Below are 26,999 nucleotides of genomic sequence, written 5' to 3'. Positions count from 1 at the left end.
CAAGCCCTGCAAACACCTCCGCGTTTGAGCATTGCGACGGAGCAGCCAAGCTTAATATTGCACTTGGATCTTGCTAAAGAAGGTAAAATGTGCCGAGGCTGCCAGGAGCTACACCAGCATCCCCAGTGCTAGAGCTGGAGGGGAACACAGGCACCCCGGGTGCTCAGAGATGCCTGTCTGCCTCTGGGTGCCAAGGTCTTGCCTCTCTTCTTGGTTCCTGGTGCCCTTTCCAGGATTTCCCCAAGCCAGGAAGGTGTATTTGGCATGGCTGAAGCCCAGGAGGGCCGTCAGGAGACACAAGAGGTGGCACACTGACCTCTGACTTGCTGCTCTAAGCTGAGGATGACAGCCACGGCCTGGTGTAAGATCAGGAGCTTGGTCTGGGGCTTGTCGCTCTTCAGATGGAGCTGCACCATCCGGCCCAACTCCTTGAAAGCCTCGTTGATGTCGCGGACGCGCAGGCGCTCCCGAGCGTTGTTGGCCATTCTCCTTTCCTTTTCCCGCTCGGCCTTCTGCTCCGGTGTCAGGTCTTCGTCATCGTTATTGCTGGGAGACAAAAGGAATACATCATTTTCTAATGGTGCAGAGAATAAACAGCGCAAAGATTTTCAACAGACTTTGTCCAAAGTCACGAGCAAGTCACGCCCAGACACCTTCTGAGCCATTCTGATTTGCCGCTCCTCTTCCACCAAACCTACGCAAAATCCGGCCTCCTAACATTTTACACTGGGCAAAGCCTTGGTTTGTAACGAAGCTTTACAATCTGCAAGGCAGGACTTCTGATATTTAAAAGACACAAATATAAAGCTTTTTTTTTTTCAGTAACATATTTTATCGCAGGCAATACTGCAACGCTTTTAAGCGGTGGCGCACCCCCACTCAGCAGTAGCTTCCAAGCCAGAAAGATAACCCTGCATTTACACATTTCCCTTTCAGCAGACCGTTATTCCGGTTTGGGAAGGACGTTTCTCTGCTACCGAAGGTGGGGAACAATCGTCCTGTCCAATGGTGGCAGCGGGGGGCCACGGGAGTGGGCAGCACCCCAGCCCCCGCACGGGGCACCGGAACGCCCCTGGGCAAAGAGCCACCCAAGTAATGGATGGCCACGAAGGGCCCTACGGTCAACTTCCGCATGCTTTCTGCAACAAAACTGCTTTCTATCTGGATAAAATGATGATTTTAAATCGAAAACACATCCACTGGTGAGTCACTGGCACTATATAATTTGAATTGGTTATGCAAATGGAGTAATAAATTTTCAGCAGCCCTAACAACATGGATTTAGACACATAACTAAATACCAGGAGTAACCTTTTAAAGCTGCAAGCATGTTAAAAGCAAAAATGTTAGCCTACAAAAGCTTCAAAGCACATATAAATATGCATAAGCGACAGCATATTTGTTGAATTAACAAGAACTCCGATCACCTCACATCAGCATAAAGGTGCTTTCTTCTTACCATATCATAAACGCGCATGAAAGCCTCACTTCTACATATGGTGACTTCAACACATTTATTCAGAGAAAATCTCGAGTGTCACGTATTTTCTCCAGTCGTAAGAGACGTGAATGCAATTAACGTTTTAAACACGGGCGGGCGCCGGCCGGAGCGGTGGAAGGAGAAAAGGCAGAAGGACACTGCCATTCATCTCTAAAAAAAGAAAATCCCCCGCACAAAGCAGGCTCGTGCCCGGATTTCAGCCTGATTGGGATTTTTTGCTACGCTGACGAGTATCTGTCCTGGTGCGGCAGGGGAAAACCAAGGGACAGAAGGAAAGGCTGTCCCTCGCCCAGGTTCACCTTTCCAGCGCCCATAGATTCCTGTTCACCACGGGCAGGCGTTCCCAAATGATAAAATCCAGCCACGGCTTCACTAATACCTTCTGAAAATTTACAAAGAATACGCCAAACAAGTAAAGACCTCTAAACCTAAGGAGCCCTAGAGATTTACAGAAATGGAGGACTGGGAATGATAAATTTATTTCAGAGATAAAAGCAAAGCACGCGGTTTGTTAGCTCAGACGCAGGCGCGATCAGCTCTTCGGCACGTTTTTAAAGAGATGGAAATCCACACTGTATTCCAATTTGCAAGCACCGGCAGAGAGGAATAACAGCCCAATTCATAGATTTTGAGCGTAACGCAATCTCTTTGCAGCTTGCGGAGAACTTGCTCAGTGTCCAAATTTGCGAATTGTTCGAATTTGAGGATGTCCTGGAGTACAGGTACCAGAAAGGCGCTCGGTACTGCCAGAACAGCCATGCCGTAACTCTTAGGCTGTGGTTTTACCTGCCAGGAAGAAACCTCATAGTTTCCTCCTGTTCTGTTCACTTCATCGAAATCCAGTAAAGGAATTAAATGAAGCGACACTATTATATACTGTTACCTAGATCTTGACCTAGTAATTGATTTGATATCCTTCTTGTCATCCTCTAGTTTCTTGTCCTCAGAAGACTTGGTGTCCTGGAGGTTTTCGTCTCCCTCGTCGTCAGATTTGATTTCGGAGCTACCCGAAGAGACGCTCTGCCCTTGCAGTCCGGTTGGCATGCCTGCGAGAGAACACAGGGACGAGCCGTCAAAGCAGCGCTAAAACCAACGCCTCAATGGTGCGGGTCTGTCCCCTCTGTCCCCGACGAAGGGGACAGCCCCAGCTGGCTGCTGCGGAGCCAGGCCTGGGGGTGGCACCTCCGGAAAAGGGGGTTTCAGCTGGGACTTTGAGGTCCAGCTCTGCTCCTCTGCCTTCAGGAACAGATGGGGGTCGGTGTCTGCAAAACATTAGCTACGTCTGAAGGAGTTCTGCGCGCTCACTACCTATTCGTAGATGACATGATCCGCATTTTACGAAGCGGCCAGGGAGCTTGTGACCTTGCCCAGACCGGCATTTCCAACTGCTAGGTAGCCGTGGGAGGGGACACAGGACACCTGGCTGCTACTCCTGTTCTTCAATCACAACATAACTTTTCCTTCACCTTGAAAAAAATATCATCTTTAATATGCCATTCTCAAAATAATCAAAATACCTCGGCTGCGATGAACGAGCAGGACCTTGTAAGGCACCCTGATAGTTTAGAGTTTAGGCTCTTTCTTCCACGCTTTAACGGGAAGATCCGCTGCCTCTAGGGATAACGACAACCCTTGGGGTCCTCTGGGTTTGGCTACCTCCAGCCCCGCTTTGCAACGACCCTGCAGAGGCATCTGCCAGGCTTCGGCCAGTGCAGCACGTCCCATAAGCCAAGGAGGGGCACGCTCTGCCCGCAGCCAGAACTGGAAAGGTGGTGGAAAATCCACCGGTCTGAGTCTCGCCTTAAGCTCACTGCTTTTTCATCTGTGTCCTGCAGTGTTTCCTTCAACTTCTTTTCTTAAACTTCTTATAGAATCATAGAATTGCCCAGGTTGGGAGGGACCTTTCACGTCATCGAGTCCAACCATCAACCCAACCCTGCCAAGGCCACCACTACCCCACGTCCCTCAGCACCACGTCTGCCCAGCTTTTAAATCCCTCCAGGGATGGCGACTCCACCACTGCCCCGGGCAGCCTCTTCCAATGCTTGACAACCCTGTTGGTGTGAAATTTTTTCCTAATATCCACCCTAAACCTCCCCTGGTGCAACTCGAGGCTGCTTCCTAGGAGAGAGACCGACCCCCCCTTGCTACACCCTCCTTTCAGGCAGTCGTAGGGAGCAAGGAGATCTCCCCTCAGCCTCCTTTGAACTTCTTAAACTTCTTTTCCTTAAACGCTTGAACAGCTTTTTGACGTGTGTCCTGCAGTGTTTTCTACACTCTTTAATTTTGCTGCTTAAAGCAAAAATTAAAAAAAAAAAAGGGAGTGTTTCGGGGAGCAGAGCTGAATTAGCAAACGGGCTCTGCCCTGCTGTCCCCGCCATGCCCTGCGCTGCGTCACAGTCCCCAGCATCCCTGGGACCAGAAGCGCGGACACCTCCTCCCTCATCCCAGCTGCGTGTCCGGGCATGCTCCATCCCGGGATGGTACTCACCCCTGTACGGGTCCTGGGGCGGGTTCAAATCCGGGGAGGTGGCGGACTGGACGGGCAGCTGGGGGACCGGGACCTGGTTTGGCACGAGCGAGTGGCTGCCGCGGAGGCTGACCCCGTCCTCGCGATGTGCTCCCACCTGCCGGGGAGAGGAGAGAGGCAGCGGTGAGACCACGGGGTGCCAGACAGACGGGGTGCCGAACAGACGGGGTGCCGGACAGACGGGGTGCTGGACAGACAGCTGAGCCCCGTGTCCCAGGGACCCCGGGAGAGGGACGGGGAGATATGGCACTGGGCTGCGTTTCACTAGAGGGCGCAGACAGCCCGTCCAGCCGCACCGCACGCACCGCACACACCGTACACGTTGCACACGCCGTACACACCACGCACACCGCACACGCCGCCCGGGAGGACGCCGCGCCGCGCGCCCCGTGACAAACACGGCAGAGCAGCTCAGGCAGGTAAAACGTCAAATTGTCTCCCAGGGTGCCGCAGCCGAGCGCGCCGATTCCTCCCCATCTGTCTTCTATCATGTCCGCCAACAGATCTGACAATTATCTTAATGCCCATATGCTTAATTGTGGGCTTCGCAATTCCCCCATTGCTATCGGAAATCCTGCAGGAATTTCAATTTGGCATTCGACTTCCATCGCGGGGGATCAGATTCGCAGGCCTGCCATTTTTTCCCCCCGTAATGCCAGCTAAGCCTCTGACAGCGGGAGCTGCGGCAGCGAGCGGCGCGGCCCCCGCTACCCCCCCACCCCACCCCCAAACATAATAACGTGTCACCTGCCTTTCCAAAACGAGAAGCCCCCTCCAAATTAGCGCTCGCTGTATTTCATTAACCACCGAGTCCCAAACCCGAAGGGGCACCATCCCTGCCAGCGCCGTGACTCCGGGTAATACACCAATGAAGGTTTTATTAAACACTCCAGCAATGCCATCATCGGAGCTGACAGCGCGGGCGCGATGGAAAGGCAGCCATCCCTTCTGCACGGCTCACCGCCACCGCGGAGCACGGCTGCTCCTTCGTTAAATTAAGAAGACCGCCAAGAAGAGTTAAGCGTCTGAAGAGCAAAACTGTCAGGAGCTGCAGGAGATTTTGATATAAAAGCCCCCGGAGCGGTAACACCGGCGCTGCTCCTTCATGGCAGCTCCAAGCCGGAGAGGGATGGATGGACGGACAACTACAGGGATGGAAAAGCCACCGCTCCACCTCCTCAGGTGCCTGCATCCCCTCCCGCTCCGGCGCAAAGGGGTGATAAGCCCGGCGGAGAACTGTAAATCGCTCTTTATTCTCAAAAAAGTAAGTACTTGGATAAAAAAAGATGGAGGGATGTTTCTAATCAGACTTACAAGATAATATAGGATAATTGTTACCAGCAAGTCGAGACCGCAGTGAGAAAGATAAAAGGGAATCCTGCCAAGGGGAACTTGAGAAAATCTTTCACTACTAGACGAAATGCAAATAACCGAAAGCTAGTGTAAAATAGCAGAGACAAAAACTCTCTCCTTGTTGAGACATTCTAATTTTTAAAACATGAGGTACTAAGAAAAGACCGAAACGGGCGTTATTTGGCTTTAAGGGAGACTGAGTTGTTACAGCGCGCCTGGAGCTCGCAGTCCTTCCTGAAACCTCAACGGAGAAAAAGCAGTAAAATCCCCATGACATCCTTCTGAGGGGAAAAAGTGTTTTTTTCCCCACGCCTATGAAAGAAAACACCAAGTGAAGCAGGCTGTCCTTCTCCATCCCCAGAGACACCCTGGCTCAGCTGGACACGACCTTGGGCAACCCAGCCTAGCTTGGGAGCTGGACCTGACGCCAACGCTGGCCCCATCGTGAGCAGGGCTTTCATCCCTTCCTCCTTTATCCACTTCCACAAATCCCCTCCAACATACATTTTTCTACGAAAGACAAAAACCATTTCGTTTCGAGGTCGATAAAGACAAAGAAACATGTGACACCACTTCTGGTGGGTGAGTCACCACCACCCTTGGAGCAGAGCTCCGGAGAGCGGCTGGAAGCCATAAAGGGGCTGTGACAGAGGCCACGGCTCGCTCTGCGTCCCTCCCCTTTCCTGCCAGCTTCCCTGGGCTCCATCCCCGACCTGTGCAGACAGACAGACCCCGAGACAGCACGCATCTCGTCCCACTCCTGCCCCGGAGCAGCCACCTCCTCCCCCGGACCACCTCCGTAATGGGGCTACGGGAGGTGCCTCCAGTTGGGTGGTCCAGCTTGAAGAGGGACAACCCAGCTATCTTGATTATTTGGCCTAAATTCTTGACGATACCTCTTGTTTTATCGTGTCAAGAAGCAGACCTGCTAATAATTGAAAGCTCACGATTTGGAGGATTTTGAAACTGAAGTGTTGAATTCAGATGCAAAAAAAAAAAAAGATGCCACAAAGACACCACCACTTCACTGCTGACATACTGATGTAAAGTTTTATATACATTTTAAAAATTGGTTCCAATGAAAAAAAAAGATTCCCTCACATTTCCTCTCCTTTAGGTTCTCAAGAGATCTGGAGAGTCACCACTTATGTCTCACAACTGAACGATCAATTCAATGCCCCATCCCTGGAGGGGTTCAAGGCCAGGTTGGCTGGGGCTTGGAGCAACCTGGGCTGGTGGGAGGTGTCCCTGCCCATGGAAGAGTGTTGGGACCGGATGATCTTTAAGGTCCCTCCCAACCCAAATCATTCTGTGATTCTATAAAAACTCTCTCTTCTCTTTTACAACCCACTAGGTGATCAATCTCGCTTGTTGAGATTTGCAGCATCTTCTCCTGCCAACTGGCAAATTCCAACCTATGGCCACCCCTACACGAAACAAACCCCATTTCTTATCCACTCTGCTTGACTCCAGGCCCATTTTCCCCTCTCTCCAGGGGGAGGCCGGCATCCCGAGATGGGATGGAGCTCAGGCTCCCAGCCCCGATCCTCCCCGGGCCACAGCGAGGGGGCTGCTCCGAAACACCGACGCTTTCCACCTCTACGGCCACACAAACCAGCACCTTGCAACGGCCTTGCCAGAGCGTGTTTTCCTGGATAATTTATTTCTCCAGTTTCAATCGCCTGCAAGAAGATTCGGGCGGCCCCATCGCTTCGTTACCCACACAGAGCGTGTTTTCTGAGACACAGGAAGACTCCAACCCTACCAGGCCACAAACACACACCTTTGTGTGTGTGCGTGTAGGTGTGCACACGTGTATCTATAGTGAAAGATCAAAACCAGCCCACACCAAGCGGTCCCACAAGTAGAGGACTCCAGGGGCTGGCTGTCACCACGCCACCGCGTCTCCCCCACTGTGGGATGCCCTGTCCCACCTGGGCACCCAAACGCCCGCTTTTACAGCAAACCCCAGGCCTCAAGACTTCTAAATTACACCGACCATTTACTTTTCTCCTTTAACCACCATCAGCTGCTTTCAGCAGGAACCCCGGACCTTCAAGAGCACCAAACGCGGCTGACACCCGCCGTCTGCCAGGGGATGCAGGGATGCGACACTCTGGAATAAAGCCCACGCGTACAAGGCGGGAGGGACCGAAAGCAGCCACGCCGGCGAGCTCGGGGACCAGGGACACGGGGGACGCTGCGTTTTCTGTCCCCCCGCCCCTTCCCCTCCGCAGCCAGCAGTGCCACCGGTTTGTCTGTTATACAAACAACAGCTCTGCCCCGAGGTGGAGCGCAGATAGGAATCATTCCCCCCAGCCCGGGAGCGTAGATTATAAATAATACTTATCTTTAGAGAATCAAACTCGCTTTGAAGTTCTATTAATATTTTATTTATTTCCATCTCTTTAAACAGCCCCCTACCGCAGCGCTCGGCAGACTGGAGCGGGGAAAAAAAACCCAACCAAAAAACCAACAAAGAACAAATCCTAAAATGTGGATGGGAGGTACAGGCAGGTTCTGCTGCTGACGTGCAAACCTCTGCCTTCACTGCCCCTTCGCAACCGCCACGGCGGGCACAGGCGGGCACCCAGGCAGACCTGGGCACCCTCACATGGGAACTCCACTCCGCTTGAGACAATGCAGCAAAGGGAAAAACCACGAGAAGCCCCAGGCCTCCGGGCTTTTTTTTTTTCTTTTGCTATTAAGGTTAAAAAGGTTTTTGAAAGAGAAATAAATACCGGTGCAGAAAAGGCTGATCAAAACCGTTCTGTGCAGGTCTCTTTGGAGGCACGCACCTCCCTGAGGGACGCAGCACAAAAACCTGGACAGACGATGCCTGAATTCATTGGCATTAGCCTTTTATAGCATTTTGAAAACTTCAACAGCTGGAAGAAGGCTAGACCTCACCTCCTCCTACCTTTGCGTTTTCATTTTTATATACGATAACAGGTACTCAGCACAAACGTCAGGTTTTTCTGGTTACGCTCGTCTATCTGTCCCAGGTTCTCTGCACTATCTATACATCCATCGTGAAGAGGAAGGTGTTTAAAAACAAATACGTGGAAATTAATTCTTGAATACTCAGCATTTCATGACGGAGATGTAAACCTGTAGTTAACCCAGATAAAGACGGCGATGCTGGGATGCTGGAAAAGAACTCCCAGTTTCACCTTTGTCCCACAAAGTGAGTTTTTCTTCCTTTTTTAAAAAGTAACTACTCTGCTAAGATGCTTGTTTCATCACCGTCAAGATGCACTGCACTGAATTTGGCAGTTTTTCAACCCTTATGAAGATTAGCCCCCCCGAAGGGGTGTCCCCAGAGCGGGCTGGTGGCCCCAGCCATCCCTTGCTGCTCCAGGCCGGGGGCACAGTGCAGCTGGGACACGGGGCAGCGGGAGGCTGGGGACAGGCTCGCGCCTGCCCTTCACACGGAGCAATCTAGGATGTTCCTCTGGGAGGAGAGGTTCCCCAGCTCCCTCTTGAAGACGTGTAAATCACCCCCCCAGAAATGAAACCCTGATCTCCAAATGTGCCTTCCCAGCCACTGCCACGGGGCCACGAGGAATGGGGGCCAGGAGGAATGAGGGTCCAGGAGGAATGGGGGTCCAGGAGGAACTGGGGGGGCAGGAGGAACAGGGTCCAGGAGGAACAGGGCAGCAGGAGGAACGGAGGTCCAGGAGTCCAGGAGGAGCTGGGAGCAGGAGGAACACGGTCCAGGAGAAACGGAGGTCCAGGAGGAATGGGGAGGTCAGGAGGAGCCGGGTCCAGGAGGAATGGGGTCCAGGAGGAAGAGGGGGACAGGAAGAATGGGCCGCCAGGAGGAATGGGGCTCCGGGAGGAACAGACTCCAGGAAGAACAGGGGGGCAGGAGGAATGGGGGTCCAGGAAGAACAGAGGTCCAAGAGAAATGGGATTCAGGAGGAATGGGGGTCCAGGAGGAAGGGAGTCCAGGAGAAATGGGGGTCCAGGAGGAACGAGGGGCCAGGAGGAACGAGGGGCCAGGAGGAACGGGGGCCAGGGCCCCAGCTATGCCCCCCGCATCCCCCAGCTGTGTGTGCCCCAGCACACGTGGGGCCACCTGCCACTATGGAGAGAGCAGGAAGATGCTCAGTTCTCAGCAAACATAAAGAGAAAATGTGTCTGCGCCGTGATCAGCCCCCCGCTGACGCGGAAACCTCTTCTGCTGCCTCTGACCTGTCCCCTCCCCGTGAAATCCCAACGGCACCCGGCAGCCCCGAAGCACCGCGTTTTGTTTGGAATGACCTGGGATTCTCCCTCTCTCTCCATGGCACGTGTATGAGGACGGAAAGCTCAGGAGTGAATCCTGAGCCGGGGTAAGAAACGCTCCTACCAACATTCCTTTGATTGCTCACAGCTGGGCATTTGAAGCCGGGGCAAGGTACGGAGCAGACATAAGCTGTAAAACACGGGGAATAAGGTTTCCCATGAAGTTCTGAGCGTTGCACCCCTTTCCTTATGGTTAACCCCTCCCGTGCCGAGAGGCAACCTTCGCACGCACGGTTAATTTTCTAAATACAAAGGCAAAACTATCACCTAGAGCCTGGGTCACGGTTGGGAGGAGATTATTCCCGACTTGCCAATATCACGAACAAACGCAACAAGCAACATGCTTTGTCCTTTTAAAAATGATGACCTTGTGTTATCCAATTAGATAAATAAAAACACGCGGCAGGGAAGTTGTAAGGTGATGCATGTTAACATGTGTTCAATATTGTCAGAATTTATAAGTCTGACAGAAAGCAGATTTGTGCAAAGCCCTTATAAACCTCCAGCGCTATATTAAAAAGGGAACAGCGCAGGGCACTCCGGCACAAATGGTCTCTCACTGTATGTGTGTATTATTGGTCCAAATTATTCACTCTTATTTAACTGCACCGAAGCCTTTCATCTCCATGCTATACAATAATAGTTTCCATATGACCGGTGGCTCAGCTATAAATAAGATCAAAAGCAAAAGAAAGGATTTAATAAAAAAAAAAAAAGAAAAAAAAAAGAAAAAAAAGAAGACATTAAGAGTGGCATTAAATCAGGAAAAAAAGCAAAGTTCACATATTTTTTCTGCAGAAAAGAAGTAGTGCTGAGTACTAAGCAGCTCGCCAAATATCTTATGAAAGGGCCGTTTGCGAGCCAGTTGTATGCAAAAGCCATTTGAACGGAGCTGGAAGTGGCAAAGCCGGACTTTGCCGTTCAAAGGAAGGGGAAAGAGGAAAACACGCGGCAGTGCCACGTCTCCCTGCGAGGCCGGGCGAGCGGCTCCGCGCGGCATCCCCGGTGCCCGCCGGGTGGGAAGAGTCCGGTGCCGGACCCGTCCCTCCCGCTCCCAAGGATTTTAAGGGAAACCAAGCGGTTGCCGCCTATTCTGGAGAGAAGTGGATTGCCATGGCCGTCGGAGGGAAGTCACCAAAATAATCCCCGCGTTTTCCTTCCAACAGAGATGATTATTCATTTAAGCATTGGCTAAATCTGGAGATATAAAGGCTCCTAAAGTACAGGATTAAGAATATTAACTCTTCTTCACCGAAAGGCTGGGGAGGGGGGGAACCACGCTGCAAGCACGCCGGGGTGCTTTATTTTGGTCCCCAAACTGGGTGACGGGGGTCCCGTCCTGAGCATCGGGAGGCTGAGCATCCTCGCCGCCGCCTTCCTCCCCGCACCGCCCTCGCCTCCGAAGCTCCCACCCTGCACCAAGTGGCTCCTGGGACATGATCCATCGCCGCCCGGGAGCGCAGCCGCGCCGCAATCAAAGCCGGGAACCCAAATGCGCCGGGGGTTTTAACCACGCGCCTAATTAGCCGGTTAGAAATGAATGGAGCCATTGTGCGAGGACAACGCTTTCCAGAAAAAGGTGTCGTTTAAAGATCGGTCAGCGGTTTCTTTCCCGGTCAAAATGAAGTTTATAGCTCCAAAATAATTTAAAAATATGATAAAGGCTGTAATTGCGCGGCATTAGGAATGTCAACCAATTAGGCAGAAAATGGTGCTATAGAAAAACCCGACGCTGGTGCCCGTTATGTCAGATTTCATTCCGGTAAGGCCATTCTGTCCAGTTTTTTTAAATTTATATTATACCTGCTAACTCAAAAACACAGTCAGGCAAAACAAACCACAGACCCAGCGGCTACAACTGCGCTAAAAATGAAGAAGAGAAAAAAGACGGTACGACAAAACGGCAAAAGCCAAGTTTTGCCTTTTAAACAACGCCAAGTCGCTCGACTCTTTTTGTTTATGTTCGAATGACATAACTGAATTACTTCATGAGCTGCTACTTTTAATTCCTAGGGGTGGAAAATTCCATAAGTTAATTTAATGTGGATGTGAAAAAAAAATACACGCGAACACGCTCTCTTCCTGTGGGCCCTGGTGCGAAGCATGCAGGCTGGCTGCTGGGCTTCTAAGCACGACCTTCAAAATAACATATAATGTTTCTGGTTTATAATGATTTTCAGCCATACCTTGGCGCAACGCTACAGAAGGAACGTGCGTCTTCCGAGATTATGGTGCAAAAGTTAGCATTTTGCTGTTTTCTGCCCTTCCGTTTGAAACGTTAGGAGAAAAGCCCCGCGATCCGCGTAACCTCTGAAATAACAGGAACTGCGGAAAGCCAGGAAATTCACAGCTCAAGCTGAAAATATACACTTAGCTCATGCCCTTGAGAGACGGAGACAGGCAGATTAAATCAACCCAAACTCCCAGTTTTGACCCTGCCATGCGACTTCTAAAACTTCGGCCTTGAAGACCCTTACAGAGATAGAAACATTACTAGCAGCCCACGATTTAAGAAATATCCCGACTTCGAGACTTCCCTGCTGCCCTTCTCCCAGCTGCAGGAGCCGCAACATCGCGGCGCAGGGGGATGGGCGCCTCCCCCGGCCTTTCCCCGCTAACCCAGTTCGCTGCTAAACTGGTATCAAACGCGCTGCGCTGGGAAACGGCGTGAATTAACGCGGGCCGGTTTGCTCACGGCGCGGGGGAAATGAAAAACAGGGCCATCAGCGAATTCCAGGGGGCTGCTAAAAATCAGTAAATGCTTAAACGCTTTCCTTACTGGGCCACTAATAAAAAAAAAAAAAAAAAGCAAAAAGCGAGGGAAAGTAAAAATAAGAAATCCCTTTTAAGACGGCCTGCTCCAGCAGAGCGTTCGCGCAGGGAGCAGAGCCCAGCTGTAAAGCTGGCCTGGTTCCACGCAACCCGAGCGCTCCCTTCCCAGCCCAGCAGCAGCCGACCCATCTCCGCCGTATCTGTCTGGGGAGAAGAGGCGCACAGCTGCTGCGAGGGAGAGCAGGCAGGGAGCAGGCAGGGAGAGCGGGCAGGGAGAGCAGGCAATGGTCAGAGAGCAGGCAGGGAGAGCAGGCAGGGAGAGCAGGCAGAGAGCGGGCAGGGAGAGCAGGCAATGGCCAGAGAGCAGGCAGGGAGTGCAGGCAAGGATTGTGGGCAGCGGGCAGGGAGCTGGCAAGGAGTGGGCAGGGAGAATGAGCAGGGAGGGAGAGCAGGCAGGGAGCGGGCAGGGAGCGGGCAGCAGGGAGGGAGCACAGGCAAGGAGAGCAGGCAAGGAGCAGGCAGGGAGTGCAGGCAGCAGGCAGGAAGTGGGCAGGGAGCAGGCAAGGAGTCCAGGCAGCAGGCAGGGAGAGAAGGCAGGGAGAGCAGGCAGGAAGCATGGGCAGCAAGCAATGAGCAGGAGGGAGCAGGCAGGGATAGCAGGCAATGGGCAGGGAGCAGGCAGGGATAGCAGGCAGGGATCGCAGGCAGGGGTTGCGGGCAGGGAGAGCAGGCAGGACAGCAGGCAAGGAGTGCAGGCAGGGGTCGCAGGCAGGGAGAGCAGGCAGGGAGTGCGGGCAGAGAGCGGGCAGGGAGAGCAGGCAGGGATCGCGGGCAGCGCGCGGAGGTGCGCGGTGGGCACAGCCGCTTCCACCAGCGCTCCCTACAAGCTTCCGGTCCATACCTCCCACTGCTACTTTATTTACTGCAGCTGGCCAGCCTTTTATAGCCTGTTTCATGTATTAAAATTCAAATGTGGAAAACATTACCAGTATCCTCCTTGAGTTTTTTTTTTTTTCTAGTTTTTTTTTTTTTAAATTTTTTCCCCCTTCAACTTCCTTTTCAGCGTGGAATGTATCAAATGGTCAAAGGCTAACTTCAGACTGACTCCACTCAAAAGCTATTTCCTTTGTTCTTATGTTTTTCCTTCAAAATTCATACCAGTTTTCCAAAAAGAAATTATCGGGCCCGGCTCTTTCACCCCAGTTACGGTTTCAGACAGTGAGTAATGCTGCCGGGGAAGGCGGCAGGCGCTGGCTTTGCAGAGGAACGTCCCCGTCTCCCAAAGCATCCCAACTCTCCGGCTCCCTCACCTTGTTCTCACCGGACATTTAATTTAGCCCAGGTCCCAACAAAACCCCTCCGACCCCATCGCTCGGCGCTTCTCCTGAAAAAAACAAGTGCCTCCATATTCCTAAAAATACAAAGGCGTTTTTTTAAGACGCGCGACACCGGCGCTTCCATTTCTCATTGTTGCTGCTTTTTTTTTTTTTTCTTTTTTTTTTCTGTTTCAAGCTAACTTCACCTACATCTGGTATTTAAGCGAGGAGCGCATATTTCTGGAACAAACCGTCTCTGAAGTGATGCCCTGGGTGCATGTTGCATCAGTTTCACATATGCAAAGCGAACAAAGCTACAAAAATTAAACTCTTTTCTCTTGATTGAGAGCAGATATGCAGAAACAGTTGTAAGTCACAGATCTGGCTTTTAATAAAGCCAGATTTCTTCATTAAAAGCAGTATTGTTTAAACACTGGAGGAAAAAATAGCTTTGTACAAACTCAAATCTTAGATTATATGTATCCCAAGTGTATTTAACATATTACCTGAGGCCAAGCTAAATTACAATCTAGAATTTCCTTTTGTGAATTCTCAGCAACTGCCACAGAGAGCAAAACAATGTCTGGTTCATGCTAATTTTATTGGGGAAGGGGAGAGGAGATGGATTTCACCGAGCTGCTGAAAAAGCATCTTTTTACCTCTCGGAGCCTTTCGCCAGACCATTTGCAGTTAACGCTTCGCTTTTCTTTTCTCGAAGCTGCGAACGGCGCAGGCTCGGTTGTGGCTTTTAATGATATTTTCCCCGCGACAGAGTCGCTTTTAGCCACGTTTCGTTTAACGAGGAGCAGCGCCTGTCACAAAGCTGCCCTAATAAAGAACCCTCCCCCTTATTTTCCTTTCTCAGGTGCTTAATTTCAGCAGTTGATGTTACATTTTACTAACCCGAAGCAAGAGAAACCATGGGGAAATAGTTTAGGGCACCGTACGCGGGCAAGTTTGAAGGGGAAGACTGTTTGGTCAAGGACAGCTGGGGCAGGATACCTGGAAAAACCAGCGTTTTCTTGCAGGGGGCAAGCGGGAGATATTTTAAAATATCTGGGATATTCTAATTTCCGTAGGAGATGGCAGAGCTCAGCTCTGAAGGCTCTGGATGGTGCTCAGCACTCAAGCTGAGACACAAACCCCTGCCCTTGGCCGGAGCTGGAGCGTGCCGAGGGCTGCGGAGCCCTTCCCGAGGTGGGATGGAGAGTGGCCACCAGCCCCCGGCTTGGCTCGACCCCCCCCAGGCTGGACCAGCCGCCTGAGCATCACCCCAGCATCGCCCCAGCCTCGGGAACAGCCCTGCCGGATAAAGCCCCGCTCTCAGCACCGCCCCAGCCTCATTAGTTTATAATCACCTATCCCGCTATCCCGACAGCGCCGAGCATCCCCGGCGCTCAGGCGGGGAACGCGGTAATTATCAAATAATTGGCCACCAGAAGAAGCTCCTTCCTTCCCCATGCAGTTCCCTCACACTCGGGCATCAAAGTTTTTCTTTCTTTCTTTTTTTCTTCCCTTGCGGGGAAAAAAAAAAAAAAAAAAAAAAAAAGGAGGAATCCTGTCTGAATCCCGTCAAATAAAACTCTAAATGTTTGCATTTTCCATATGATGTCTAATCCTATTTGGAATGCTTCTGAACATTTGGCCTTGATTACATCTTGGAGCAATGAATTTCACAGGTCATTGTGCGTTGAATAAAAAGTATTTCTTTTTGTCAGGTTCACTGAATGTCCCCTTGTTCTTTAATTATAAGGCAGGATGAATAGGAGCGCGAGATTTACCTTCTCTATGCTGTCCATTATTCCACGTACCTCTATTATGGCTCCACTTATTCATCCCCTTTCTAAACAAAATCACCGCAATCTGTTCAACCTCCCTTCACATGAAAATCCTTCCGTGCTTGCAATCATTCCCGCTGTTTGTCCCTGAACTCCTCCTAATTCCACTACACGTTTTTGAGCTCGGCAAACCAAAACAGAACACAGCTCCAGGGAAGGCGTACACACACGTATGGATATTTAAATACAAACCCAGGGCGCATATGGCCACTCCACTGGTTCTGGTGTCCTTTCGCATGTCCCTTTTCAACTCAACGGGCTTTGAGTCTTTTTTTTTTTTTGGGGGGGGGGGGGAGATTCTTGCACACTGAGGAGAAATTTCCACGCGACTCTAGCGGAGGCATACGCTCTCCTCCCTATATGTATATGGTTAATTGAAATTCTTTCTCCTAATCTGCCCTGCCTCGCCCTTAGCCTGTGGGCTGAGCCGGGGATCAAGCCTAGTCCCCCCCAGCGCCACACAGCAACGCACTGGCCACCGATCTGTCGGGTCCCTTGCTCTTTCCACATATTTTCCCCTCGTCTTAATTAACCTAAATAGCTCCAACCATGCGAAAATACTGCCCCATAACTCCTTGTTCCCTCCCTCCATTCCACGTGTGAGTACGCAACTCTATTTCGGGCATGAAATTTGGAAGTATAAAGCCGAATGCCTTTTAATCCTGCTGAAAATCGCGCTGGTTTAGTTCAGCAACTTCGCCGCTTCCTAACTGAGAATTGCTGTTTCTCAGGTCCTCTATTTTTTCACTAACTTCTGCCGAGCGACTTCAAGATTTCTGTAGGCTGTAGAGGGTTTTCCTTATTATTTTTCTGACGTATTAAAAAAGGATGGAAGAGACGTGCTTTTCCTTTGCAAGGGAGAAAGCGACTGCAAAATATTGCCTTTGCGAAGCGCAAGATGCCTGTCCTGCAGACCTGAGCGGTGCGTGTGATGACAGACCTGACCCCACGGGTGTTTGCGACACCCCGCTTACAGTGACAAACTCCCGAGGAGGTCAGGAGCCCGAGGAGGGTCCACGGGGCCAGGCTTCTGTGTGCCACCTACTTCCCATTGGAGAAGGGTCACGTAATCCGGAGGGAAACACAGGCCACGGTGAGCGCACGCAGCTCTAACTCCAAACCACTGCCTCCCCTCAAAATTAAGGATGTGTTTAAAAGGAGGGGATTACCACCTCCCGTTCCTTCACCCTTCTCCAGCCCTGCACGCCAAAACCGCGCCTTACACTAAAAAGCGAGCGGTAGGTCCTGATGACACGCGACGCTACCGAAATCTTTTTGAAAGCAAATAAAAAAAGTAAAAGCATTTCAAGACCTGGGTAAGGGCAGTGATTTCATGTTCACCTGGCCTGGAAATCAAAGAATAAATGAACCCCTGAAGATTTCACACCCCCTCGTGCCCTGTGCCATACACGTACACGCACACAGAGTCATAGAATGGTTAGAGTTGGAAGGGAGCTTAAAGGCCACCCAGTGCCACCCCCTGCCCTGGGCAAGGACACCTCCCACCAGCCCAGGTTGCTCCAAGCCCCGTCCAACCTGGCCTTGAACCCCTCCAGGGATGGGGCAGCTACAGCTTCTCTGGGCAACCTGGGCCAGGGGCTCACCGCCCTCACACCAAAGAATTGCTTCCCAATATCTCATCTCAATCTCCCCTCTTCCAGTTTAAAACCGTTCCCCCTCGTCCCATGGTTCCCCTCCCTGCTCCAGAGTCCCTCCCCAGCTCTCCTGGAGCCCCTTGAGGGACTGGAAGGCAGCTTCTGTGCACATGGTATGAGAAGGGTAAAATGGGGCTGTGCCGCTGGTCCCCAACGTGCAGCCATGCGAACGGCCCCTGGAAAGGCGCAGGAGAGCCCGACCCCACTGGTGTGTGCCTGCCCCGCTGCCGTGGGGCTGCTGCTCCCCACCCCCCGGCGGTGCCTGCCAGTGACTTCTTGGTGCCCCCGTGCCCCCAGCCAAGCCAGGCTACGTCAGCCAGGATGGTTAACGAGGGCGGACGCAGAGCCGAGGGCTTGGTACCGGTGACAGGCGTGGTGCCAGCTGAGCTGAGGGGACAGGAGGGAACAAGCAGAGACGGGCACACGTACCGCCATTGGAGCGAAATGCGCGTACACACACCTGCAGCACAACGGCTGACACCTCCACCCTGCGCCAAGGCACGGCAGCGTCGCTCCCTCCATGAAAACGCACATGTGCATCCCATCTCTGAGCAGCTGCAAACCCCTGCTGACCCTCGCACCCATCCATCCCCCTCCCCGCGCCCATGGATTGGGTTGGTTTTTCACCCCGGCGAGTCCCGTGGCTTACCATGAGCGAGTGCCGGTTGGCGGAGAGCAGGCCGGTGCCGTAGCCGGAGCCCAGCCCAGCCATGGCTCCGTTGTGCGACGGCCCTATCAAGCCGTGCATGTCGGCGTGGCCCCCCGGCATGGCGGTGGCGGGCCCCACCGCGTGGTTGCGCAGGACGTGGATGGCGTCGTCCAGTCTCTCCAGGCGGTCCTCGATCCGGCTTTGCTGTTGGCGTGCGAGAAACAAAGCGGGAAGAGCATCAGCAGGCGCGCAGGGATGCCCAGCGCCGGGCACGGGGCGCTGCCGCCGGTGGGCATGGGGCGCGCGGGGGCACGGTCACTGACAGCCAGTCCTTCCTTCTCAACCCCTTGGTGTATTTTTTGTTGGTTTTGGCGCTTTTTTTTTGGTTGTTTTTTTTTTTTTTTAATTTTTTTTTTTTTTTGGAAAGGAGCGGTTTTGTTTCCCTAGGGCAATGTTTAGAGTAGCGTTGCGGGGAAGGAGAGAGCATGGTTAACACGAGTACAGCTTTGATTTTCATGGGCAAAACAGGTTCAATGATTCCTCATGAACATAATCATTACAGTACATATGTTGCCCTCTATGTCTTTGAAAAGTTTTAGTGATTACTTAAAAAAAAAAAATAATAATAAAAAAATAATAAAAAAAAAGAAGTAAAGAAACAAATACACCTCTAATCGTAATCAATCTCTGACCAGGATTTTCCTCCCCCCATCTAATCCCAGGATCACACACAAAGAGAGAAAGAGAAACTACCAGCTCCCGAGGTCCCTCGCTGCTGGGGGGGATTTTTTTCCCTACGGATATGCATCCTGGAATTGCTTTTTGTCACTGGTAAAAACAGCCATAAATCCTCTTCCCTAGCTGGAAGACTCTTCCCTAGCTTACGGCTGGTGAGCAACGTGGCAGCGATGAGCAGCCGGGGACTGAGGGGTGCAGGGCCGCTCCGACCCCCCCGCTTGCAATGCCATGGGGGTCCTGATGGCCACGTGCCTGGAAAGGATGGCCCTTGCCTCCCACTTCTTCCATCATCCTAAACACCAGCCCACCCACCCACGACCCTGGGGAGAGCCTTCGGGGACCCCGAAGCTACTGCCCCCCAACACCGTGCTCCTGCTGAGCCAAAAAACACCCCCCTCTGAGGGGTGCTGCTGGCAGGCGAGGAGGAGGAAGGAGGAGAAGCCACGGGCTGAAGGGAATAACAACCTCAAGGCTTCAGCCTGCCTGCACCACGGGCTGCTCCACGAAAGGAGGGACCCGTGTCTGCGTGCCATGCTCCGGGGACAACCCATGGCGGGAGCCGCTGCTCACCAAACCCCCCCACAGGCCCTGCTCTGCCTCCCCCAGGCCCCACCACTGGCCTAGGCCATCCCCAGCGAAGCTGAAGCCTTTGCTCGTGAATAAAACACGGAAGGGGGAAGCTCACAGGGCAGCCCCCAAGCACGGGGAACCTCGGCTGCAAAAATAATTAGGCAGAGCTTATGGATCTCTCCAGCAATTCTCTTAACCAAGCCAATGCTCTCCGCAAACCAAGCTCACTAAAAAACCTCCGGAAGACAGAGAGCCTAGAAAATATCGCAATCATGAGAGGGATTGCTGTATCGGGGCGGATGAAACAGTCCGTGCTAATTCCTGGCTCTGGCAAACACCTAACGAAGCCAAGGGGACTGCTGCGTCGCCCCGTACTAGGGGGGCCGAACGCTGTGTCCTCGGGAATTACCCGATTGCTTCTTTTTTAAGGAAACTTTTAAGTTCTAGCCCTATTTATTTTACACCCAACAACACATCGGGTGTTTCACACCAATCAGTGAAACCCCCTCGACTTCCAACTGAGAGCAACAACCCACCGGGAAGAGGGAGACAGAGGACATTGGACTCTCTACAGTCCTTCCCTGTCCTGTCGTGCTCTTGGCCAGCTCCATCTCTTTCTCTTTCCATTGGGCAAGATAACAAATCTTACTGACATCCCTTTAACACAAGCGTTTAGGACCAGCTCGGCCTGGCGAGCTCATCCCACCGGCTTGTCCCGGAGGGAGGACTCCTGACCATCGCTGCCGCACAGGCCGCACTCCTCCCTCCCTCGCTCCGTGGGACTGATGGACGCGTCGTCCTGCGTGACGCCCACCGCACCTTCCTACTCCCGTTTCCTCCTCAATCTATTCCATCTGCCTGCTCATCCTCCCCTCCTTTCGTGGTCCTGGCTCCCCTTTCCAGTAGATTCCAGCACCGCATCCCCTGTCAAACAGGAGACCCTGGCCAGCAGCATCTCCAACCGCATCACGTATCTACAGCGCGGGGCCCCCCAGGAGACGAATTTAGAGGTGGCAAACTCAAGTCCGAGGGCATAGCGGTCACTAACGAAATGAAAACCTGTGTGAGAAGAATGGATGAGAAATGGAAAGAACAGCAAGTAAAATACTGAGGCAGAGGAGGTCACTAATCAAAACATACCAAAGAGTGTAAGGGACCTTCATAATTGGGAGATGATGACGCTTGACCTCCATTTCTAGACCAAACAGCTGTGCCTGCTAATAGTAAAATTGGAATTACCATTAGAACTATGCAAACAAAAATGTCTTTCAAACTTTTTGGACAGTTTTGTAGACATGTAAATGCCGTATTCCAGATAGACTATAGAGCAGACATATGGAGAACTTCCAAAATACACAGGGGTAGAGGGGGTGGGGGGGGGGGGGGAAGAAAAAAAAAAGGTATTTTGTAGCAAAGCACGTAGATGCAGGCCACAAAGTTCCCCCAGGCTGCTCCTCGGCATAGAGGGCTGCATTCATTCCCTCGGCAGCTGGAGCTGCGAGAGGCTCCGGGAGATGGGGACGTCTCGGCAGTGGAAGGAGCAGCAGCGCTGCGGGGCGGCCGGAGCCCGGCACAGAGCAGCCCATTTCTCCCAGCCTTCCTTCCAGACACACTCAGTGCCACCGGTTACGTCAGCCCACCAGCAATTTGACAAAATCTTTAACAAAAAAAAAAAAAAAAAAAAAAAAAAAAAAGTCAGTAAAAGCACTGCACACGACATTTCACGTATACGCTGATAAGGTTTGCGCTCTCTTTGGGCGGATTATTTGGTTTGGCCTGGTAAAACCGCCAAAGGTCCGACCAAAAACCTTCTGCTTTGTATCCACTGCTCTAAATCTGTTCCTGCTGCTGGGGGAAAAAAAAACGCCGGTCTCCAGCAGCATTTTCTAAGGAAAAAATTGCCCCTGTGAAAGAGGCAAACATGGGGAAAAGAAGGGTTTTTTTCCAAGTATTTTCCCAACAGCTTTTTTTTTTATATATATATATATATAGCGCACAAGGCTTAGACAATTTATAATGTTCTTTTGAATGAATGATCTGCTCCATGATCTCATAAAACAGGGTTAAGAATTTGAGATGGAAATATTAGGATTTTAATCTCACTGTCTACACTGGCATTCGCTTGGGCTGAGACAGGCCAGGGTGGAACTCATGGCAATTTTTTTTTGGGCTCTCGCAGTTAAGATGTTTTTTTCCTCATAAAAGTCAAAAATTATGTCAGTTCTAATTAAAACTTAAATCTTCCCTTTTCTGGTCCCCATGGAGCTTTTGGTTGAGGTTTTGCTACGGCACTGACTGCAGCAATGAGCAGCAATCTTTTACTTTCGATATCATTTTTAACCAGCCCTCGATATCCTTGAGGGAAAGCGTTTTGCATGCTAAAGACCCTCAGCTCTTATTTAAGTGCACTTATATTCCTTATTTTTATTTATTTGGAGACTGGGTTCTCCCTGTTTACCCAGTAGAGCCTGCGGAAAGCAACGCAGCCCGGATTAGCACGGGATTTTCCCCTCGCTGGGAGAAGGGCAGCCCCAGTGCCATGGGGTGCTACATCTTGGGGTAAGTCCAGGCAAAATAAGGGCAGAAAGGCCTTTTCCGAGATAAACACCCCCCCCACCCAAGCTGTGACAGGCCAGCTGGTCTCTCTGTCCCCCATCCCCTGCTGGGGGTGGCTTTGTGGGGACATTTGTTGACTGGATGTCACCCCAATGTTACATGTTCCATCACAGCAGGTGAGCGTGATGGAGGTGGACGTGGTGACCTCCTGGACCTTGTCCTGCTGCCAGCTACCACCAGCTTCTCCCCAGCCCTCCTTCCAAAAGGGTCTCAGCACCCTAGAGCTGCCACTGGGTCTACGTCTCTGGGGCTGGGCCACCAGAAGCCCAGGAGCTCCCTCCATCTCCGTCGTGCAACTCGTGGAGAACCAGGGATGGATCCCACCTCGCCAGCACTGCCCTACGGAAACTCCTTGGCTGCCTTTTAGGATGCCCGGGGAGGTTAACGGGATCCAGGGCTCATGCCCAAAGAAGAGGAGACCGAGGTGTTTGGTTACTTGTGATTTAGACCTCGGCTCAAAGAGGGGACGGGAAGCCAAGAGGCCTTCTCCAAGGCGTTAGTGGGTGCTGCGTGGGAGGAGAAGCCTAACGCTCTAGCTGGAACGTCTCAAGGTTTAAGAAATCTCAATTATATTCAGGTAAGCATTTAAAACACCTGATGCTCATGAGAACTACCCTGGGCCTCTGGATCTTTGCAGTTTAGGCTTTTATTAGTAAAGTGGGTCTAGTTAAAATTTGCGGTTATTGTAAACAAAGTTTAAAACAGATCAAGTGGATTCACAGGGGCTCAGTTTGTCCAGAGACACGCTTTATGGACCAAACAGGCTTTTGCTTTGGCCCCAGGAGGGGATGGGGCAACGTCCAAGGAGATGTACCTGGCACGGCCACCCCGGAGCAAGGCTGCTGCAAGGGCTTGGGTGTCCCTGCACGGGGACACGGCCACGGCGCGGGGACGCGCTCTGCACAGGGCAGAAATCATTCACCGCAAGACCCCGTGGGCACCGCAGGAAGCCGCGATAAGGCTGCGTAAAAACCACCGCTTTTTCTGGAACTGCGTCCGCCTGAGAGCTGCAACGCCCTTCTCTCTGCCCTGGAAATGCAGCGTGGAGGACACCTCTCTGCTGGTCCCAGTGGGACCACGGGATCCACCTGGCGCTGCCCGCTGGATGCGCAGCTCACACCCAGTACCGCAGGAGCTCATTTAGGCACCTCCTACCAAAAATACGTTGAAACGTTCAGTAAAATAGAATTGTAACAACAATACCTGAGAGAGAAGGGGGAGAACCAACAGGAGTTGAAGGATTTGATGAAAAGCTGTTGTTGGTGTGATCTGGAGAATAGATCTTTAAAAGATGATACAGAATTAATCTAAAGCCATCACAAACTGATGCAGAAAGAAATATGGAATTCTTATGCATTCAGTTCATTTAAATGAAAGCAGGACAGGTTAAAAAGCCTCTTATTCAAATATTAATATTTTTATAAAGACAAAACTGTATTAGATGCAGGAAGCTAGACAACAGACCCCTTTTGATGGGAACAGACACTAGCCAATTAAGCGATGGTTTCTGATTGTCACACGGATCTGCTACGGTAGATATACACATTTTCATTGCATAGACTACTTTACAAATGAGTGTCGTTGCACACGGCCTTAAAGCACGCCTGAAAATTGCTTTTTTGTTTTGTTTTGTTTTGTTTTTTTATTACGCTGAAATCCCTTAATGGCCAAAATAAAGCAAAGGGAGCAGGGCACGTTAAACCCTGGCACAGCGGGTAATCCGCAGCAGCAAACTCCGACTACTCCTGCGCTGCTCCGGCCAGAAAGCCCCCGCGTGCCCCGTGCCCGGGCGAGGGTGTCACCGCCCGGCGGCGTCCCCGCTCACCACCCGTGCCATTTGTCAGGGCACCACTTCAAAGTGGATTCTGTACTGTATCAGTTATTTCAGGCAAACTAGAGTCTGACTTTTCGTCTTTTTTTTTTTTTTTTTTTTTTTTTCAATGAGGCATGGAAGAATATGCAAAAAAAAAAATATTAACTCTCATGAGAACTCAATGGAACCCACTCTGCCCAGAAAATAACTATAGTGGTCCTTATTAAAAGTCAGCCCGTGCCAGCTGGTACCGCAGCGATAGCTGGGGCACGGCAGGGTTTCCTCCCGGAAAACTGCTGTACCCCAGCTACCCAGGTAAGAGCTGGTAACCGCTGACTTTAACAGCAACCACGGTAACTGAATAGGTGGAAACTGCCGTGAAAACTAGAAAATCTAAAGGCAAATTCAAAAGGAATCCTCTTTGCGGATGGCTCGGTAGCGCAGAAGTCATCCAGACCTCCCTCGCCCTCGGAAATGCAGTGTGTGATAGAGGAACAGACACAGCTCCTTGGCACCCAGTCAACGCGACCAGGTCAAGGCTTCCCCTCTTTCCATTTCTAGTCTGCCATAAAATTAAATCTAAAACTTTTGAAACACCATTTTGCACTGATTGTTCAATATTTCAGGTGGCAGCAACTCCCCGCGGGTGACCTCTGAGACCAGATCTCTCCCGTTTGCTCTTCATCTTCGTAACCTCCAGGCGTCCAATTCTCATTAAAGCTCACACTTTCAAAACGGTAAATGTGTATTCCAAAGTAAATATTTCCTTACAGAGGCAAGTGCTTTCCCCAGCGCATCACCAGTCTGCGAGCTGCCTGCTGCCCCACTTCCTCTGTTTGCTGAAAAACAAAAGACTCGATGTAAAAACAGACAGTAAGACATCATAGACTTCTATTCCTGGTCCACTTACTCACAATTTAATTGCATTTTAATGCTAATTACACAAAATTAATCTTTAATTACCATTAATTTGTTTACTAAGGTAGATATCAAACACATTCATGCTCCATTTTTGCAGATAAAATATAAACTTGACATGCAGTTTTTTAAAAAATTATATAGTGTATTTGATAGTACTCGGCCATATGGCTTTACTTTCTCCGAGCACAAGGCTTCTAACAGCGGAAGATGCTCAAAGATAGGGAAAATAGGCAAGCGCACCGCTAGGCAAACCCGCCCGAGCCAAAGCGCGGGGCTGGGGAAGGGCTTTTGTTTTCTCCTCTTTCACGTTGCCACCCCGCTCCCTTGTAGGCTTTTCAACGCAGGTTTTAAAGGCGTTATGAAATCCCGTACGGACTTCTCCAAAGTGTTCCTTCTGAACCTCTCACGAGCATTGAATGAAATGGGTTTCCGCCATCTCTCAGGTGACGGGATCGCATGTTTTATATAAGAAATTTAGGGCAAGAAAAATCACCACGCTCAGATGGCAGGACTGAAACTTCTCCTTTAGAGGAAAAATTGAAGGAAAGAAAAACTTGGGTGAAACATCCCACCAGTTTCAGCATCTGCATGCCCGTTTATAAACTAAAAGTGCCGCCCGTGAGGACCTTCTGCTTTCGTCCCTGAGGATCCCATGTCAGGTGGCCAGAAAAGGAGAAACCAGCCGTCAGTACCCACCCCTGAAAGCCTGGACTACTGTCCGGAACACGAGGGCTGAGGCTGGAGAGGATCCCGTACGCAGGGGGGGTTGAAGGGCTTCGGTCCCCCTGTTTCCCCCCCTCAAGTCCCTCGCCAGGCTCTGCACCACCAGGCCACGGGACCCTGCGCCCAGAGCACTCCAGGAGCAAACCCAACCCTGCTCTGAGCCGGGGGCATCCCACGGGAAAAGGGCTCAGGGACCAAACTGCCCACAAAGTGCAAGCGCAGGCACCTTTTTGGTCATTAAAAAGTAATATTAAAAAGCCTCCTCCAAGTTTCACCCCAGCGCTATGCAGTTAAATATTCAGGGCATGGGAAGGAGTGGGGTTGGATCCAGGGTTGGATTTAACTCTGATTTTGCCATTGGTGTAACTACAGCCGCTAACCGCGGACTGCGTCTGGACCAGCACCCAAAGCAGACCAGCTGATCTGCCTGCGGATGTTGCAGCTCCACAGGACCAGCCGGGAAACCCGTGGTCCGAGGGATGTCCTGCCATCCCCTTCAGAGCAACCTCTCTGCTCCACCTCCTCCAGCCTTCCCACCCTGGAAGCATCTATCTCATCCACCGTCTCCAGTTACCTTTTCCTAGTCTCCATCCCTTGACCCTTCCATCCCAGCCTTCCTTGCTTAGCAGATACCGTATCTCTGCTGCCAGAGGTTATCAGTTATTGAAATATATATTTTTTTTTTTTTTCTATTATACCCATCCTGCCTAAGCCCAAAATTTCTAGCAGCAGCTTCAGCAGGGTCTAGTTAGGAAAACTTAAGGCATGGCACGGAACAGCAAATTTCCTTCTATTTCTCACGTAAACATGTGCGTTGTCAAATTTAAGAAACGCAGCATCTTTACATTTAACCTGAAATACTGTTCAGCGTTCCTCCTACACCAGAATCCTCTGGAAAAGCCTCGAGGACCACGTGTGTCCCAGACGCTGTTAGACAAACTTGTACCGTGCGGTTCGCAAGTACGTCTTTTCTTACTCCTTTTTTTCCCCCCTTTTCTCAGTTAAACTTTTATTATTGTATACTTGGAAATATGCTCATCTGCCAATGGCAGCTTATTTGTGATCTCAGCTTTGGAATTAGGCATCAAGACACATAAAGAAAGATATATAAAGAAACGCGAAGACAGATAGAACAGGCAGTGTCAGCTAGAGATACAACTTATCAGGGTAATTTAATGTTCTTAAATCACAACCTAAAGGTTTGCGACTTAAATAATACCAGGCAGATGTCCAGAAATTCAGTTACTTCGCTCTAAAGTGAACTGTGAATCTAAATGTAAATCATGCCTTGTTTTTTCCTTTTTCTAAGTGACTCTAACTGCATTATCCTAAAATTAAGTCCTACATTTGTCTGTCTGAAGGCTGGTTTCTCCTAATGAGATGAGCTATACTGGTCCTGCGGGAGAAGCAAACGCAGGGACCACAGTCTTGCTCCACGTGCTCTTAGAAACCTGAACGCGCTGAGCTGGGCCACGTCTTAGATTAGTTACCGCCAAGAACAAAGGAATTCTTCGGATATACCGAATATTAAACTTTTCCTGGAAGACTTTGAAGAGAAATTAATGCGGTGGGCCTGGAAAACATACAGGGAGAGCCTCAAGGATGGGCAGCAGAGAGGGAATTTCACTGGGAAAGACATGCTTGAAGAGCAATACAGTAGAGGTTTGTGACGTGGGGAAGGCAAGCTCTCCATCATTATTTGTTGCTCTTCCCA

The 26,999-nt window shown here is 51.1% G+C and overlaps 1 protein-coding gene across 25 annotated transcripts in view; it reads right to left on the bottom strand.

Annotated features, from left to right (window-relative positions):
• The window catches only part of LOC128901944 (transcription factor 4), a 236,692-nt gene that overhangs the window by 1,135 nt on the left and 208,558 nt on the right, over positions 1 to 26,999 (bottom strand). For 15 of the 25 annotated variants that reach the window (XM_054184111.1, XM_054184107.1, XM_054184119.1 and 12 more), the window contains 7 exons: positions 24,413 to 24,480; positions 23,032 to 23,110; positions 20,353 to 20,429; positions 17,905 to 18,108; positions 3,993 to 4,128; positions 2,385 to 2,547; positions 317 to 546 (listed from right to left, as the gene is read on the bottom strand). In XM_054184111.1, the coding sequence (XP_054040086.1) occupies positions 317 to 546; positions 2,385 to 2,547; positions 3,993 to 4,128; positions 17,905 to 18,108; positions 20,353 to 20,429; positions 23,032 to 23,110; positions 24,413 to 24,480 (957 nt within the window). The remainder of the gene's footprint in view (positions 1 to 316; positions 547 to 2,384; positions 2,548 to 3,992; positions 4,129 to 17,904; positions 18,109 to 20,352; positions 20,430 to 23,031; positions 23,111 to 24,412; positions 24,481 to 26,999) is intronic. The other 10 variants (XM_054184112.1, XM_054184116.1, XM_054184130.1 and 7 more) reach the window with 4 other exon arrangements.

This window comes from Rissa tridactyla, chromosome W (genome assembly GCF_028500815.1).
Source record: "Rissa tridactyla isolate bRisTri1 chromosome W, bRisTri1.patW.cur.20221130, whole genome shotgun sequence".
Lineage (NCBI taxonomy): Eukaryota > Metazoa > Chordata > Aves > Charadriiformes > Laridae > Rissa > Rissa tridactyla.
This window is presented reverse-complemented; position numbering and strand designations above follow the sequence as displayed.